Here is a 16,539-nt window from a genome sequence, read left to right on the forward strand (position 1 = left end):
GTCCCAGTCTGATGGATGTGGCTGCTGCTGTTCCCACGTTCTGCTGCGTCCAAAGAGCGCGTAAACAAACACACACACAGAGTTACACAATTAATGTGAACGGCAAAACAGATTGACACAGGCAGAGCGATGCCTTTACCAGCGCCCATGTACTCGTACCCACCGCTTACATAAACATGAGCACAGGCCAGTCCTTTTCTGCCTTTCCAGATGATCAGGATTGGATGTTTACTAGCGAAACAGAAACACACCTTCACTCCCTCGATTCATAAGCACAGCACGTGCAGAGATTCCTCAACTAACGGAATGGAAATTAAGTCCATGTAATATCCATGGCTGGATGTCAAGCTCCTTACCCAGTCATCGGGGCAAACCGTGGGTCTTTCCAGATCTGTGTCTCCTGTGTCACAAGAGAGTCCAGTTTCAAGTTCACTGGTGCATTGTGCACACGCACACACACACGCACACACACACAAGAGTCCCACCAGTAGCCGGCGTAAGACACTTTGCGTTTCCAACTGCTGTCCCCAAGACCTTTCGCCCCCCTCTTCCACCACACCCTCACCCTCCCCTCTGACCAGCCCTTCGGAGTGACTCTTTCCCTTTGTGCCCGACCTGGCTGCCTGCAGCCTCATTTTGCAGGTGCCGGGCATGGAATCCTTGCCTTGCACAGGAGACTGAATTGGACTGCAGCATGGTGAAAACCAGCAACTTTATTTCAACAACTGGAATGCTCAACTGGAGCATTTGTGTGTGTGGGCAGGACCGAGCAGCCTTTGACACTGAGGCTGCCTTTGGATCAGCAGGCAGTGCCCCAGCAGATGGTCGCGGTGCGCTGCAGCTTGAGCTGGGTCCTGCTCATGCTGCTGCTGGAGCCTTTTTCCCCCACAGGACCTGCAGGAGCTCCTGCAGCAGCTTAAAGAATTCCGCCAGCTTCTGGCGTGGAAATGGACAGGGCGTAGAGCTGCCCGCTTGCGTTGTTGGCCTCGGCTTCTGAAAGGGTGTTGATGTGAAGACTGGCTGTGGCGTTGGAGGAGCCGTTGCTGCTGGGTGCAGCCCCATCTGTACCAGGATCCAGTCATAAAAGTGCTGAGTGGAGGTGTAGACTCCAGGCTGTTTTGCTCTTGCGCAGCCTTTCCCCCAGCTGGTCACCCCAACAAGCCAGAAGTGGTCAGCATTCTTATCTTTGCAGACAAGAGGACCACCGCTGTCACCCTGCAGCAGAGGAGAGAGGGAGGGTTCAGGTGGTGTCAGGTGGCCACTGGCAGCACTAGGGCTGGCTCCTTCTCTCTGCCAACACCTGCCAGGGCTGCATCCGCTGCACAGAGAGGCTCCGCTCAGTGCTGAGGCCTGCAGCACCTTGTCAGGGAGAGGGTAGTAAGCCTGTGGGGTAGGGCTCTCTCGCATCTCTGCACAGCGATGCTGGCTGTGTGCAAGAGGGATGTTTTGGGATTGGGATCTGGACCTCGGGGCTGCCAGGAGCGCTGGATGGGCTTTCTGGGCAGAGTCCTGGGCCTCTGGAACCAGTGGGGCCCTGGGCAAGGGCCTGCAGCTGGGGAAGGGGAGGTGAGCCCTGCCAGCGGTGGGGACCCAGCGGTGGGAGGGCGACTGGCCAGGCAAAGGCCGTGCCGGGGTGTGTCTGGGTGGCTGTGCCGGGGCTGCCTGTGCCGCTGGGCGCTGCCTTGTCGCAGGCTCCTACCTGGCAGGTGTCGATGCCGCCCTGCAGGTAGCCAGCACACAGGTTGTGGGGGTGGACGGCCCCTGCGTACCACCGGCTGCTGTTGCAGAGGCGGACGTTGATGAGGTGAACCTTGGCCTCCTGCAGGACATCCGTTGATCCTGCGGCTGTGAGCACAGAAAGGAATTAACACCCAGCAGCTCATTGCCAGGTCTCCTGCCCTGTCTGGGTGAGCCCTTCCCTGGGGCTTGGCTTTGCACCAGCGTTGCCCTTCTGTCTGGCCATGGGCCCTGGGCCAGGCCCATGTCTCTATGGGCACACGACCCCGCAGCCACACTCTGGCTCTCAGCCCTGCTGTCAGGAAGCCAAGCCCACCTTCCCCGTGTGCCGAGCTCGCACTCGGGAAATGAGCACTTTTGGGAACTCACCTCTCGCCGTCGTGGACCCCCAGCCACTAACGTAGCAGGTCGTCAGCTTGGACACTCGCAGGGAGGCGTCGGGCACGCAGGCGAGCTGTACGTAGTAGCTGCACTGGACAGGCTGGTCCAACTCCAGCAGCGCAATATCGTTCTCCTCCGAGATACTACTGTAGTGTTCGTGAACCAGAAGCCGTTTAATGTTGCGCACTTGGGCCTCCGGGCCCAGATGAGTCAACTGGGTGGCCCCGATCACCACGCGCCACATGGTGATGTGCCTGGAAGGCAGATGGGGAGAGGGCTCAGAGGGAGAGGAGCCACATGCTGCAGCAGCCCAGCAGTTCCCTGCCCCCTGCTTCACATGGGGGAGAGGAAAGCACACTACGGAAGCTGCGACTGCCCCTGCATGCCTTGGGCTCATGGCGTGTCGAGCTGGAGGCTGTAGGAAGCCGTGGCAGGAGCCCAGCCCTCTCCTGAGCAGCCTCTCAGCGGGGCTCTGCAGTGCCCAGGCACTGGGTGTACCGCAAGAAAAGGGGATGGGAGTGGCACGTGGTGCTGCGCACGGGGCACCCGCGAGTGCTGGGGGGATATCCCCGTTCCTGGCCCTCCTTACCTGGCCTTGATGAAGCAGTGGGCTGCTGTGAGGACCCACTGCGGGCTGATGAGGGACCCTCCGCATATGTGCCCCGTGCCTGCTGCGTAGGGATCCTGGATGCTCACGATCCAGGGCCAGGCCCCTGGCTGGGCGTCTGTGCCCCCCACGACGCGCGAGGTGCCGGAGTGAGCAGCCATGGGCCGCAGCCCGCAGGTCCTGTAACCAGAAACTCATCACCATCCTGCTCTATGGCTCGCTGCTGTCCCGGCTGAAGGTCAGCCGTCTGCCCTCCCCACGAGGTGCTGCATGGACAGTGAGGCCACGGAGCCCCGTGGGGTGGGTGGGCGGCCGCCCCCGTTTCTGCTTTAGCCCCGCAGGTGAGTTGTGCCAGCAGCCCGGGTGCCGCGAGGAGCCGAGGCTCCCGCATGGGGCTGAGGAAGCCGTGGTGTGGCCACGGGGGACAAGCAGGCACCCTCCAGGGAACCCCATCAGGTTGCCAAGCTCCCTCCCAGAGCCTCGGCCACTTACCCACAGCTGTCCCAGGCGCCGTGCGCAGGCCAGCACAGGGCCAGCAGGATGAGGAGCGGGAGCAAACGCATCGCTGCCAGTGGCATGTGCCAGCTGCCAGAACCGAGGGCTTGTCACCACCAGTGCAGCAGCTGACAGAGTGCCCACAGGGCTCGCGGTGCCGGTGGTGCCCTTGGCAACGGGGCTGATGTCACAGTGTCGCTGGTTCTGGGGGCTGGGCACGGTGGTCTCTAGGGGCGGGGGGGGAAAACATGGGGGTTTCCAAGCAGGAGGGGAGGCAGAAGCTGGGATCGGACACCCCCGACAGACCCCGCTGAATGCTCGGCTTGCGGGACGGGGTGTGCAGGCCCTGTGGCAGGCAGCAGCGTCGGCCCCCAGCACCGCCTGCCAATGGCGAGCAGGAAAAAACCCAGTGTGGCACCACAGCCTCTTCGGGGAGTTCACTGCCCCCTGCTCTCTGCAGCCCTTTGCCACCAGGTCCTTCCCAACAAACATACACCAGAGAACATGACTACTACAGGCAGTACGCACTTTTGGGTGTTGCAGAGCCGATCTGGTTACAGCCGCGGCAGGCAAGCAGTGATGTGCGAGTGCAATAAACCGAGCAGACCCAAGCAGTGTCAACTTTCCGGCACAGATGCAGCGCTGTCCACACTGGCCATGTCAGCCCCAGCAACCCCCTCTGGCAGGCTTCCTGTCCTTGCTGTCTGTGTGCTCTATTGCTGTTCTGGGCCAGCATTGACAAGGGCGGTTGTGGCACCTGGTACACATGGCCGACGACAGGCAACTGCAAGCCCTAAACAGAGAAGGCTGCTCCTGCTCTCAGCCCCACATGCCATTCTCCATGGCTTTGGTCAATCCTGGATCGGCCTCAGCTCGTCAGTCTGCCTTCTGCAGCTGTATGGCGGAGCCGTGCTCACATGCGGCCGTGCAGGGCAGTCACGGGAGAGAAGCAGGAGCCAGCCACCTGCGTTGCCTTTGCCGAGCAGGGCTGGGTCCCTGGAGGCCGTGGCTTGAAGAGTGGCAGCCTCAAAGCTCACGAAAGGTGTGGGAGCTCCCTGCTGGCATCCTGGCTTGTGTGGATAGACATAAGGCACACAGCTGAGTGCCCAGCCTGGTCCCTAGGATGCCAGGGCAGGCTCCGTCTGAAAGTGGAACAGCTGCTCTCAGGGCCCTTGAGGTGTAGCACGGCTTCAGAGGCACCAGGGCTGGGCCCCAAACTGGACTCAAGGCCGCTTCGGTTTCTGAAAGTTGGCCTGAAGGTGGTGCCCCAGATCTGCTCAGAGCAGGCAGAAGGTGGCCTGAGAGAAGGCATCTTGTCTTCCGTGGATTCTCTGCTCTTCCAGCACCAGATTTGGCAGGTGGCTAAGGGGGAATGATGTGGGAGATGGCCGCAGTTCACAGATAATTGAAGGAAGAGATGGGGTCATTTTAGGGAGAGGAATCTGGCAGGGACAGCAGTACCCAGGAAACAGCATGAGGAATGCCATGGAAGTCCAAGGTGACCTCACTAACAGCACCTGAAACACCAAATGTGTTCACAGATGGAGCAAACCTGGGAGCAAGGGGGAAAAACAACCAGGGGTGGGTCCCTTGTGTGAGAGGAGATAAGGGCGGAGAAAGGGAGGAGTCGGGGAAGATGAGGGGGATGTATAAGCACAGAAAATGGAGAGAAGGGGGGATCAAGGAGCTACTCACACGTGAGTTCCAAATCCTTTTCTGCGTGGCCCCACTCTGTACCCGGCGGGGGTGGTTCCAGAGGCCTGGCTGCTAGCGATGGCAGAAGGGAACACAGGTCAGAGGGACCCGTCAGTTGGAAACACCCCGTGTCTAGGGCCAGCTACGGGTGGCAGTGCTGCGTGCGTGTGCCATTCCCTGCTGAACTTGAAGCTGGCCTAGCTCCCGAGCAAGAGGAGAGAGAGACCCTTTCAGTCCTGTGGATGGCGTGTGCTTGCAGCCCCCCTGACTGATCAGCCCCAGCACCCCTGACAGACCTTACAAGAGGACCAGGCCTGCCAACCGCCGGCCACATTTCCACCTCCCAGAGTCATGAAGGACCTGGACGTGCTCAAGCATGCACACCCTGAGCTGCTTCCCACCTAGACGTGTCCGTTCTGCACTGGCTGCACAAGGTCCTGCCTCTGAAGCTGCCAGGACCGTCCATCCCAACCCCCTCTTGCTGCGCTCCCGGCCCCTGGCACGTGATGGTGCTGCAGCTCCCAGCTCTGTTCCCACCCAGGGCTGCACCACACACCTCCAGCTGAGCTGGCATCTCTGGGCACTGGGGCACACCCTTTGCTTCTTCTGGACCATGGTTTGAAGGGAGCTGTTCTGGCTCTGGAGATGATGCTGTGTCACGGTCCCACCCTGACCAAGTCCGGGTTTCTGTCAAGAGGCCTCAGCTTGGACACCCAGCACCGAGCCCAGGCTGCACTGAGCTGCCCTCCAAGCAGGGCTGGTCATCTCCCCAGCCCACAGCTGGCTGCCCCAGCGCCCCGTTAGCCAGAGGGGTCACTGGGACAGAGCTGCAGGGTAGCTCTAGGGCTGAGCTGGGTTAGCTGGGGGTGGGGGGGGTCTGGTGGGCTTGGGACAGGGTTCCAGTGTGGAGCAACTGAAGGGGATGGAGCGGCAAGAGGCTGGGAGCAGTGGCAGCAGGAGGCTGAGGAGTGCCGTCCATGGGAGTGTGTGTGTTGGTGTGCAGTCAGGGAGTGTCTCTGTGTGTGTGTGTGTGTGTGTGTGTGTGTGTTGGTGTGCAGTCAGGGTGTGCGTGTGTGTTTGTTGTCCCAAAACTGGGTTCTTTCACCTGGTGCGCAATCACCCCATCAACATGCTGATTGTTGCTTCCAGACAATTTTCATTAGTATCGGCGCATGGGGCAGGGGCTGCATTAACCCCCCACCTCCCACTGCACAAATGACCGCTGGCAGAGGCGCTGTGAAACAAACACTGAAACTTTAATGAATAGCTTTCCTTGATGAGTCTTCAGTGTCTGTCCTCATCTGTAACTCCATGGGGCTGAGTAAAGTCCTTTACCTCAGCAATACTGCTGCCTGTAAATTCAAGTAATAAGACTCTGGGAATATCTCTGTGTGACTGTTGGAAAGAAATGAATTGTTTAATATTAAGCACTTGTTTCCAAACTGCCCGAAACTATGCCGAGGATAAGCAAAGCATATAACTGTCCTTCACCACTGTTGATTAAAGCTTAGATTATTTCAGCTGGTCAAAACAATTTGTCTTGCCATTGATATTCCCGTGGCAGAGAGCAGAGCTCGTGTGCAGAAAGCAATTCCAGCATCATCCAGAAGGTTCCGTGTTCAGCACTTGGTACTCTGTGCTGGGCTCCCTGCAAACCATCAGGAAAGAAAGGGAAATTCAGCACTCTTCCTTCTCCTTTACCAGACTGCAATATTTTATTAAATTACATTGTGTGTAATTAAATTACACTGTGTGTAATTATTGAGCAAGTATGTTCTTGTTAAGTGCCTGTGGGAAGTAGATATTTCTGTGCCACCTGCACACACACTTCAGCAAGCTGCAGGTTTCTACGGAGATACCTGCCTTTTCTGCTAGCCTAGGAGTGGAGTATTTAGCACCGGCTCGAGCAAATAGTGCAAAGAGGCTGTAGGTGTGTAGTCACTTAGGGATGTGCAATACTTAGGGTAAGTATGATTTACAAGTTTCTGGGAATCTTTGACCTGCAGAACTGAAGGAGCCATAAACAAGTGAGTATACTGGGACGTGAAACACTTCTGGCAGTTCTTAAAGTCATCTTGTCTCCACTTCTCATTTTCTGTTGCTTAGATTTACCTTGGAGACATATAGTAGGAATAATAACTAATCATCTGGTTTTTCTTCTTAATTCTAATTGACATGCAAACACTCACCACAAATTTTTCAGCTTTTCCCACCATTACAGCTAACAAAAAGCATCGCAGGATTTTTCTTTTTTTTTCTCACTAGCATTGCTGATGGAAAAAGAAAGTTTGCTCCCCAGCTAATTACTTAGAGGCTTGTCCAGAATTATCTCCAGACTACTGGAAACTGGGAAGTTATATTCACCCTTAGAGAAGAAGAATGCAGAGATTAAATGGGATGTGAAAGAGTTTCAGTGATTTTTAAAGAAGCGTATTTAACAAATCTTGGATTTGGGTTTGATAGTATGGCAATGCGTGTGCATTATACTGGGGGAGGTGAAAAGCTGCCTGTCTCTGATGGGATGGAGGTGCAGAGGTGTATATCAGCGAAAAGGGAGTGTGCATTGTAACAGACACAGTGGTGACCCACAGGATTGATTTCAGGGCACTGGTGTATGTGCTTGGAATTCTAAATTACATAACTGACTTAGAAACCTGAAGTCAATAATCTGCTGAAAATTACTTTATTTATCACCTGTGCACCTGATGAAAGCATGTGTTTCCAAAGGAAGATTATTGGGTTTGTTTTTTAAACACAGAGTACAGTCAGTTGTAATGAGCATGTGCACACCAAAGAGCTAATTTAATTAAGCTTCTGTAAGCATAATGCAGGATGAATTCAAGGACAGTCAGCATTACCTCTGGCTGATTTCAGATATGTTGCACAAGATTAAAAGGACTTGAAGTTTTCAATAGCAAGATGTCTCAGGCCACAGTTTCAGCGCTGCTACTGCAAAAAGGTAGTATCTGTCTTCTCCTCTCTGCTTTCCAAGCTGGCCTTTCATCTTAGTCTTTTGCTTTCTGCCACTACAAGCATTTGTGCAGCTGTGTCATGGAAGGGATAAGGGAGTTAATCTAGATAAAAAATAATCTAGCATTCCCTAATTTCAGAAAGCCTTATTTTATTCATTTGTCTTTTTTAATGACAGCAAGACCTTAGAAAGGCATTGTCAAATGCAAGAATGTTCTTGCCCTAAGTTTAGACATGAATGCTGCCTCTTACACCAAAGGCACTGGATTTGGCTCTTTCTGAAAGCAAAGCAGATTCCTTGCTATGTTCTAGGGCATTTGCATGACATTGTATTGGGAAAACTATTGCTTAAATCATCAGTTGGCTTCCTATCCTAGTTTACTTCATATTATGTTGGTTCGTTAGCAGTTGGCTTTTTCTCCTACCAGTTTCTAAAAGATTCAACACATCAACACTGCAACTGCTCCAAATTACACTTCCTAGTAGGCAGCTCGGTTTCCTTTGACACGGAGCGACCGCGCACCGCCGTCAGTCTGTGCTGGCGGGATTCCTTCCAGAAGGAACTGGCTGTGTCGGCGTGTGTGCGTGGCCCTGGTGCTGTATGTGGTGTGCACTTCACAGCAGCTGTGCTGTAGTTTATGCCTGAGATCTGAGAATCTCGTGAGATTTTCTATAGAGTTAGTCTGGGTTTAATTCATATCATAGTCTGAGCTCTTTCAGCTGCTTTATACTAATTTCACCCAGAAAACAAGGTAACATAACGTGAATCCACCCGATACTGCAGCGACAGGGACAGGTTTATAGTTGAAATCAGCATTACAAAAAGACTTCCAGGCACATTTTGTACAGACTTCCTGATCATGTCAGTGTGTACATGGATCAGACCTGCTGCCGTGCAGATCGCTGCTCCCACTCTCCATTTGTGCAGTGCTTTGGAAGCCGCTGCATTTTTTTGCTGTTAGAAAGTCGTGAGTGTCGTGGTTCACCCAATCGGTATTTCAGAGCTGTTGAACAATGTCACTGAGCTCTGGGGGAATTGAGTGGATGTTTGAGCAGTCGCCTCCCCCAAAACTGCAGAACCTGTAGCAGGTGAATTGCTGTGGCAACAAAGGAAAAACATTCTGTCTGATGTTATGTAAATCACTGGAGTCAGGAATAACCCTGACTGACCAAAGCCACAGCAAACACGGCCATTTACACCAACAGAGACAAGATTGATCCTCTAATCTTGCAGTCCATGGACTAAATTAAGATGAACCTTAAATGATGTAGCTAATGAGAAATATCACTTAAGTGTTTCTTTCAATTCTAAAAGAACAGTCAGTTGTATCTGCTTTATTGCTTGGTTTGCATCCTTTAACTTGCACTGTAAATTAAAAACTTTTTTAAAAATCTATTGAAATCCTTTTTTTTCCTCCTAGGATGCCGTCTGTTTGTCACTGTGTGCATTGTAAATAAGTTCTCTACCACATGTGTGGCTGTTGCTCCAAAACAGAAAGTACACGCTGTGTGTTTCAGTTAAAAGAAGCCCTGTAGCAACACGTGAGTCACAGGCAGAGGCCAAGCGTGTCGTTATTCTGTGGGAACAGCAGTTGAGTCACCAACAGCTAAGGACAGTGGGCAATGGAACATGAAGTGTGTCGTGTCAGCTCACTGTCGGTGCAGTCTGGGCACACTTTGCCTTAGACAGTGCTGTGAAATTGCAGGGAAGTGGCTGATCTGTGGAGAAAGTAGAAGGTTGCCTAACGGCATGTAGCAATTTTAAGACCGATTTGATGCTTTTGCCATAATAACCCAAAGACTTCAGAAAACAGCTTTGCTGTTTAGTTCTTTCCTTGCTTTGAGACAAACAGAAGTTTTTTCTGGGCTTCCAGCGCATTTTACTTTGAAACAAAAGAAATTCAAATCCAAAAGAGACAGTCTGGTATACTTTTCTTTCTTATGAAGTCTATCCCTTATGCAAACAGCTCGGGTGAGAAGCATGTTCTATTAGAGTTGGGGCTTCAAAAATTACACTGGAGAGGTGGCAAATCTCCAAAACAATGTTTTGTACATGATCAGCCTCAAAAATACTGAGCTCAGGGTTCTGACTCTGTGCTGCAGCTGTTAAGCATCTTTCTGAACTCAGGCCTGCAGAGCCAGCATGCCTGGAGCAGGAGAAGGAAAGGTGCAGCACGGGCAGTTGCACAGAGAATGAAACTGGTGAGTTTGGAGAAAGAAGAGAGAGAAAGGTGGTCAACAAGTTGAAGGGGAAGAGTAGCAGAGTGCTTATTTTGCAAGCTAAGAAGATGTGTTATTTGCGAACCGTGTGTATTATCTACAAATCTGGGAAAATATGGAAATTGAGGGAAAAAGTAGTGATATTATGTACTTTAACAGGTCACAAAAAGGTGGTTGAAGGTGCTGACAGAACATCTATTTTTAAAACCATGATTTTTAAAAATATTAATATTAGCATAGAGATTGGTGGAGCATGGAGCGTGTTTATCTGCTTGCCACTTGTCTAAAGTAGCATACTCTAAAAAACAATAACATATTTCTCTCAAGTTTCTAACTGGTGTAAAAATGTATTTGAGCATGATTACAGTTTAAAACAGAAAACAAAACAACTGCAAGGTGCATTTGCTGTTCTGTTTAGGGGAAGCAGAAAGAAAAATAACCTCAGCCATGTTCCTTGCTGTTCTTCCACTGGAATATAGAATGCTATGGTGCAACAGTAGATAATTATGAAAGTGGCATTTGATAGTGCCACCTATTGCTAGAAAAGCAGAACTAAAATGAGTATCTTTTTATGTGCATGTCTAAATTCAGCAGAAAAATGAAGGGTACCTGTTCATCTTTTGATTATTGCAAGGTCATTTTAGCTATGGGGATATCAGTTTGACCTTGGTTCTATGGCTACATTTTTAAAAAGTTGATTTATTGTACAGTAGCGTTGGAGATGGTGCAGTAGCCTCAGAGATCCAGAAAGCTGGCAACTATCGGCATGTGGTTGAATGCCAGTGGCTGTATTTTGGCTAAGCCTATTAAGCCTGATTATCCCTCCCCCCTCTCACTGATGACATTAAAGTTCATGTAATGCACTAGGAGACTGATCCTAATAGCCTAAAACTGCTTCAGATTTAGCGAAACACTGAAAATTAGTTTTCTGTAGTGTTTGAGCTTTATGTTAAATGTGAAGGCAATAAAATATTTTCAACATGCACCCAAAAATTCTATGAAAAGTAACTTGCTAATGACGAAAATCCTTTGAAGACAAAGACTTAATGATCTGGATGCATCTTAATACTTCGTCTCCTTTATCAGGTCTTTCAGTTAGCAAGCATGAAACCTGATTTCTCCACCTGCCCTTTGAAAGATGATATTTGTTTTATTATACAAGTCTAACTAATGATAATGGTAAGAAAGATGAAAGATTTATAGGGGCAGCCTGAGATCAGTTTTAAGTTTTAATTGTGGTTCTCAGCATTACAGATCCTTCTTACTGCCTCAGTGCTGCTGTTCATCTCTACCAGAGAAACACCCTATCCTAAAAAAAAATGCACATTTTTGGCTTGTAGTATATAAGGGAAAGAAAACATGTCTCCTCTGCGTTGTTTTCCTCACGAAGCATCTGGATGGCAAGGTAAGAGCAGGAAAAGATGGAACAGCTCGGGAGTAATTTGTTCTTCCTCGGGTCCAGGCAGGTACCTCTCAGGAGTTTACTGCTGCTTCACAAAACTAACATTCTTTGGCTGAAGCTGTCCTCCGTCCTCAAAGACAGACAAGTCTCCCGTTACCCCCGCTGAGCTCTGAAGAACTAGATTGCTGCAAAGCGTCAGGGAATCAGAGGAAGCAGCTCTCGAGTCTACAGGCATCTGTAGATTGAGAGAAGGTTCAGAAGGAGAAATAAAGGATGACCTACCCATCTGCTGACCAGAGAAATGATGTGGAGAAATCTGACCTCACCATCCTAGGTAAGTTCAGGGCTGAAATCTAATTTAACCAAATGGAAAGTCTGGTTTTATTGACTTTTTAATTTCTTTTTTTCCCCCTTCAAATGATATCTAACTTTCTTTTCTCCTAGTTGCATCTTGGACCTGAATTTGAGGTCACTTGTGTTCTTTGTCCCTTTCTCCACTGATCCAGGATATACTTTCTCTTCCAAAACCTCTTTGAATGTTTGGGGGGTCTTTTCCCCTGTATATTTGGGTTTAGCCCGTCTGTCTTTGTCGTTCTGAATGCTGTGACAGCCAAAACCGCACAAACCCTTTAGCAACTACATTTTGCAGTATGGAGAAGAGGAAGGATGTAGCTGCCTAACGGTTTAGTTCCTGGATGGATTTTGTATGCTCTCTCTTCTTGAATCTCCATGCTGAATCTCTTCTGCAGTCTCTGTTCCATCACACTTAATCTTCTCTTTTGTGTTTGTAGCACTGGTCCACCTGTTTTGCTGTTCTCTTCTTCATTCACCTGCCTGTCATCTATCCACAGAATCAGAGCACCTGAGCAAAGCCAACGAAGTTTCGATTCTTGGCGCAAAGTTTAAATGCCCTTTATAATTTCCCCTAATGCAGATCCTGTTGATGTAAAAAGGAAAATCATTTTCAACAGTTAAATGATATATTGTTATAGGAGTCTGCCCTCTTCTAACGAAGTTTGATGTTTAGAAAAAGTTCCATACGAAATGTATGAGCAAAGGCACCTGGAATCGTGGCCAGCAGAGGGCACTTCAGCTTGAAAATGAGAATAGTGCTGAAAGCTCTAGCCCAAACACCTTTAAACTGGCTGTCTTTGTTTAAAAACGGAATAATTTTTTTTTAAATGTTAATGAGAATCATTTAGACAAGGGGTCTTTGCATTGTGATTGGTGTTTTGTTGGCACTGTCTTCTACAAACTATGTATCTGCGGCCAAACACCCTTGTACCATGGAAGAATCTGGGAACGGAAGGAGAAAAAACACTCCCCATATAGTTTCAGGTGTGACTTTACTGAAGGAAATTATACCTTCTGTGTGGCCTTGTATCACCTAAAATTGAACGCAATAGCGTATGTTAAAGCCATCCTTTGAAAACTTTTTCCCCAAAGTGGGTGCTTCTGGTTTCTTTTTAGTAGTGGTTTGATTCATTCTTTTAATTAAAAAGCAGCTGGAATTGGAGAGCACTGCAACCAATTAATTGATTTTTGAGAATGGTGGTGTAAATGACAACAACAAACAGTAATTGAGTTCCCCTTTCAATCCAGTGCTGATATTGTTATCTTGCGATACAATACTAACATGTTATTGTATCTGCCATTACTGCATTTAACAGTAGCTGACACATTTTATTAGGATAAGAAGGGCCTCCTGCACTTCCATTTGCCCTGGTGTAAATCAGAAGCCTTGAGTTGAAAAGATTTATTCTTCTGTAAGAATTTACTGGTGTAAATTAGGAAAGTCAAGCCTGACATGTGGTGATGTAGCAAACTATATTACAGGATACTTAGATTCTGTCTCCCACTGAACAGCAGGATTCCGTTTTATCCTTGCTGTCGAATGCAGAATCACTTTCCCATTCATGAATTGAGGCTGAGCAGAGCGCTCTCAGTAGTGGCTGCTCCTCTGTTACTCCACACACAGAAGATATTAGGACAGCTGTTCACCCTTGTAAGGCAAACAACAAACAAACCACAAAACTTTCCTGTAAACAAATTGGTCTGTGATTAGTGGAATTAATGAAGCTTCACTGCCTGTAGATTTCTGTCCTTCATCCCTGATCCCCTCAGCAACCCTCCCACCAAAATGTAGGGTGTTTGGGACACTTTGTAGAACAGAGTGTCTGCTATCTGTAATGGAAGAAAACAAATCTACTAAAATCATGAAGGGACAAAAAGCAGCCATGGACTCTGTGGAGGTTTTTTAATCTGCTGTTTGCTGAAGGGGATTAGCATCGCATAATGCCTGTTTTTTTGTTCTGTGGATTGATTCTGTGTCTCTAAGCCATATCATCTTGTGGGTCTAAATGAATAAGGTAATACAGAGTTTGTTGCACTGACGATATTCTGGGATTGGGTTAATAGTCTGGGAAAGGTGAAAATATAACTTGGTTTGACCACAGTGTCAGGATTCTGAGGACCACAACAAGAAGAATACCGTGATTCACAGCTCTTTACATTAAATGGTCAAAATCCCAGTGTGCTTTGATCAGATCTGAAGAGAACGAGCCCTACAGCAGTGATCACCTTCCCTTCCCCTGCCCGGGCAGTTTGGAGGAAATGCTTCCCCTCCCAAGGCCACTCCTGCCTGTGAAAGGAGAGGGAACAATTCCCATGGCAGGCACCTGGCTATTTATCACTGTGTCAGAAATCAAGCTGTTTCAAGACGTTTAGATGTTGTTTCCTGTTGTCATCTCTAGTGATAAAGTATCGTATATTGTTATCACTCTTTGCACTTTTGACGAGCTCTGTCTTCCTATCCTTTACAAGTCATGTCTACTGATGACTTCTCTTTTGCTAGTATGTTTATAGCGATGTTCAGTGTCTGCACTACTCATAGCTAAGCCTAGCTAAGAAAAGGCCCTAGTTTTGCATAATCTCAGCCCTGGAATCTTTCAGATCAGTGAGGTGAAACCTAATTTGTGACCCTGAGTAGGTGGACTGGACTTTGCGTCCTGGCTTTAAGTTGTGAGGAACGCAGGGCTTGGGAAGTTGTGTCGTTCTAAGCTTGGTTTTCGTGTGTACAGACTTCTGGGACACGGCTGGGCAGGAGAGGTTCCAGAGCACCCATGCACCTATTACCATAAGGGTCCTGCTTGTGTCACGCTAAGGGTAGTGTCACAGCTGTGATCTGGTAGAGTTTGACAAATAACGGTCCCAGCTGACACTTCTCCTGTATAGTGCTTTTTATGATTACTCTGCCTTGTATTTCTTGTCTCTTCCAGTGATATCTTCTTTCAGTATATCCAGTATATCTTCTTTCAACATCTCAGGATTCTGACCTGGCTGAGAAGGAATGTCATACATCTGTTAGGTCCAGATGAGTTCTTGAGTATTAGTCTTTCAGGGCTGTATTTTGCCAGATGAATAGCTGGGTCCTCTACTGACCTTGCATGCTGTCTTACAGGTTCTTTTCTTTGTTTTGCTAGCAATTAAAAATACTGATTTGATCCATTTAAATTTTATTCAAGCGATGTCCTTCCAACTCTGTCCTTACCCCACTGCCCATTTCCCCCAGCAAGAACTCAAAAGCTGATTGGAGCAGTACCTAGATAAAAATTGCAGGATGTCTTGATGGAAAAGGAGCACAACCTGTTATGTGGCTCCCCTCCCCCATACAGTCAGTAACTGCCTTTGTATTGGTAATTCGGCCTGCAGGGTTCTGTGGTACTTCTCTGGGCTACAGTGTCTAAACAGACCTGCTGGCAAAGCTGTTCACCTTCCTCTGCGGATCACTGGATGATTCCCTCCTCTCAGGAACGACAGCTAGGCACTCATTATTGTTGTCATCTGGGTTGTGGTCTGTCTCCTGCATCCTGTCAGAGTGCATAATGCTTTCTGCTCAGCATCAGCGAGAGAACACATACCCTCAGGACCAGCCTCCTGCTGTTCTCCATCAGTACAGTGTCAGACATGGGCTTCCTTGCTGGCATTCATGGTAGAAATCATGGCAGCTATGACGAGGTGTGTCCACCTGAAGAAGGTGTCTGGGCTCCCACTGCAGTCTAGGGAAGTTCATCTGGTTCAGGGGTGTGGTTTGGGGCATGATAGATCTTGCCTAATAAAAGCCTTTCCTGTAGGATGTGTCAAGCCAGCCTTGAATGCACGGATCGCACGGACTGTGCCGGAGGACTGAGGCATATGGATGTGGTGTTACAGCCGTATTGTAGACAGAACCTGTGTGTAGGTGAATTCTGAGTGTTCTATGTGTGAGTGGACACTGCTCAGGAGAGTCCTGTGCCTTGTCTTTGTTTGCTGTGTTCCACCCAGACTAGGAAATGAAGAGGCCCAGTCTGCAGAACAGTTAATCCAGCTTCTCCCAAAGAGGTAGGGAGCGGCTGCCTGGGCAGGGCTCACGGGCCAGCGTCTGGAGTGTGAACTACTTCAGCTGTGGCTTCTGTGGGAACAGGGGGATCATCTGGACTCATCCTCCTGTGCCAGCATACAGGCTGGCTGGCTATCAAAACTTTGAGCTGTTACTGCATGCTGCTTCAAGGCAAAGCTTGCCAGGAGAGCTAAGCCACTCTTGGGCCTGCAGGGAAGGGTCCTGCCCAGATGCTTTAATGGTACCTACTGGAGAAAACAAACACCAAATCACTTTTTTTATAAAGCTTTGAGCTTGCATCCTTCCTGCCCTTTTGTTAGCAGGCAGCCCAGTGACTGTCCAGTGCCAGTCCAGCTGCCAGCCCTCCCCATTGCTTCCACAGCCCAGGCACTGCTGCCTCTCTGTCCACACCATCGTCTCTGCTGCAGAGTTTCATTGGGCCCCCTTCCCCGTTCTGTTACAGAGCAGCCAGATCCAGCAGACTTCTGAACACGGGGGATTTCTCCTTTCAGGTCCACGAGAGCTGAACCCGGTGGACTCTCACACCCCGGAGGCTTCTCCTGTCCCAGTCTGATGGATGTGGCTGCTGCTGTTCCCACGTTCTGCTGCGTCCAAAGAGCGCGTAAACAAACACACACACAGAGTTACACAATT

General features: G+C 49.4%; 1 protein-coding gene across 1 annotated transcript; it reads right to left on the minus strand.

Annotated features, from left to right (window-relative positions):
• Positions 1-695: 695 nt before the first annotated feature.
• On the minus strand, positions 696-15,390 carry LOC141951432 (acrosin-like). Its single transcript, XM_074887652.1, has 6 exons — positions 15,260-15,390; positions 3,218-3,310; positions 2,708-2,905; positions 2,107-2,372; positions 1,700-1,845; positions 696-1,215 (listed from the first exon to the last, which is right to left on the minus strand). Exons 1-6 carry the CDS (start codon positions 15,388-15,390, stop codon positions 859-861), a joined length of 1,191 nt encoding a protein of 396 aa, XP_074743753.1. The 3' UTR covers positions 696-858.
• Positions 15,391-16,539: the final 1,149 nt, after the last annotated feature.

The sequence above is a fragment of the Strix uralensis genome, chromosome 17, assembly GCF_047716275.1.
Source record: "Strix uralensis isolate ZFMK-TIS-50842 chromosome 17, bStrUra1, whole genome shotgun sequence".
NCBI classification, from domain to species: Eukaryota; Metazoa; Chordata; class Aves; order Strigiformes; family Strigidae; genus Strix; species Strix uralensis.

Excerpts from the sequence above, each read along its gene's own strand:
- LOC141951432 (XM_074887652.1), bottom strand. The coding sequence starts at position 15,390 with ATGCACTCTGACAGGATGCAGGAGACAGACCACAACCCAGATGACAAC. Across the intron at positions 3,311-15,259 it reads GTGAACAGCTTTGCCAGCAG|CTGGCACATGCCACTGGCAG; the intron begins GTCTGTTTAGAC and ends CGGTTCTGGCAG. Across the intron at positions 2,906-3,217 it reads GGCGCCTGGGACAGCTGTGG|GACCTGCGGGCTGCGGCCCA; the intron begins GTAAGTGGCCGA and ends TTCTGGTTACAG.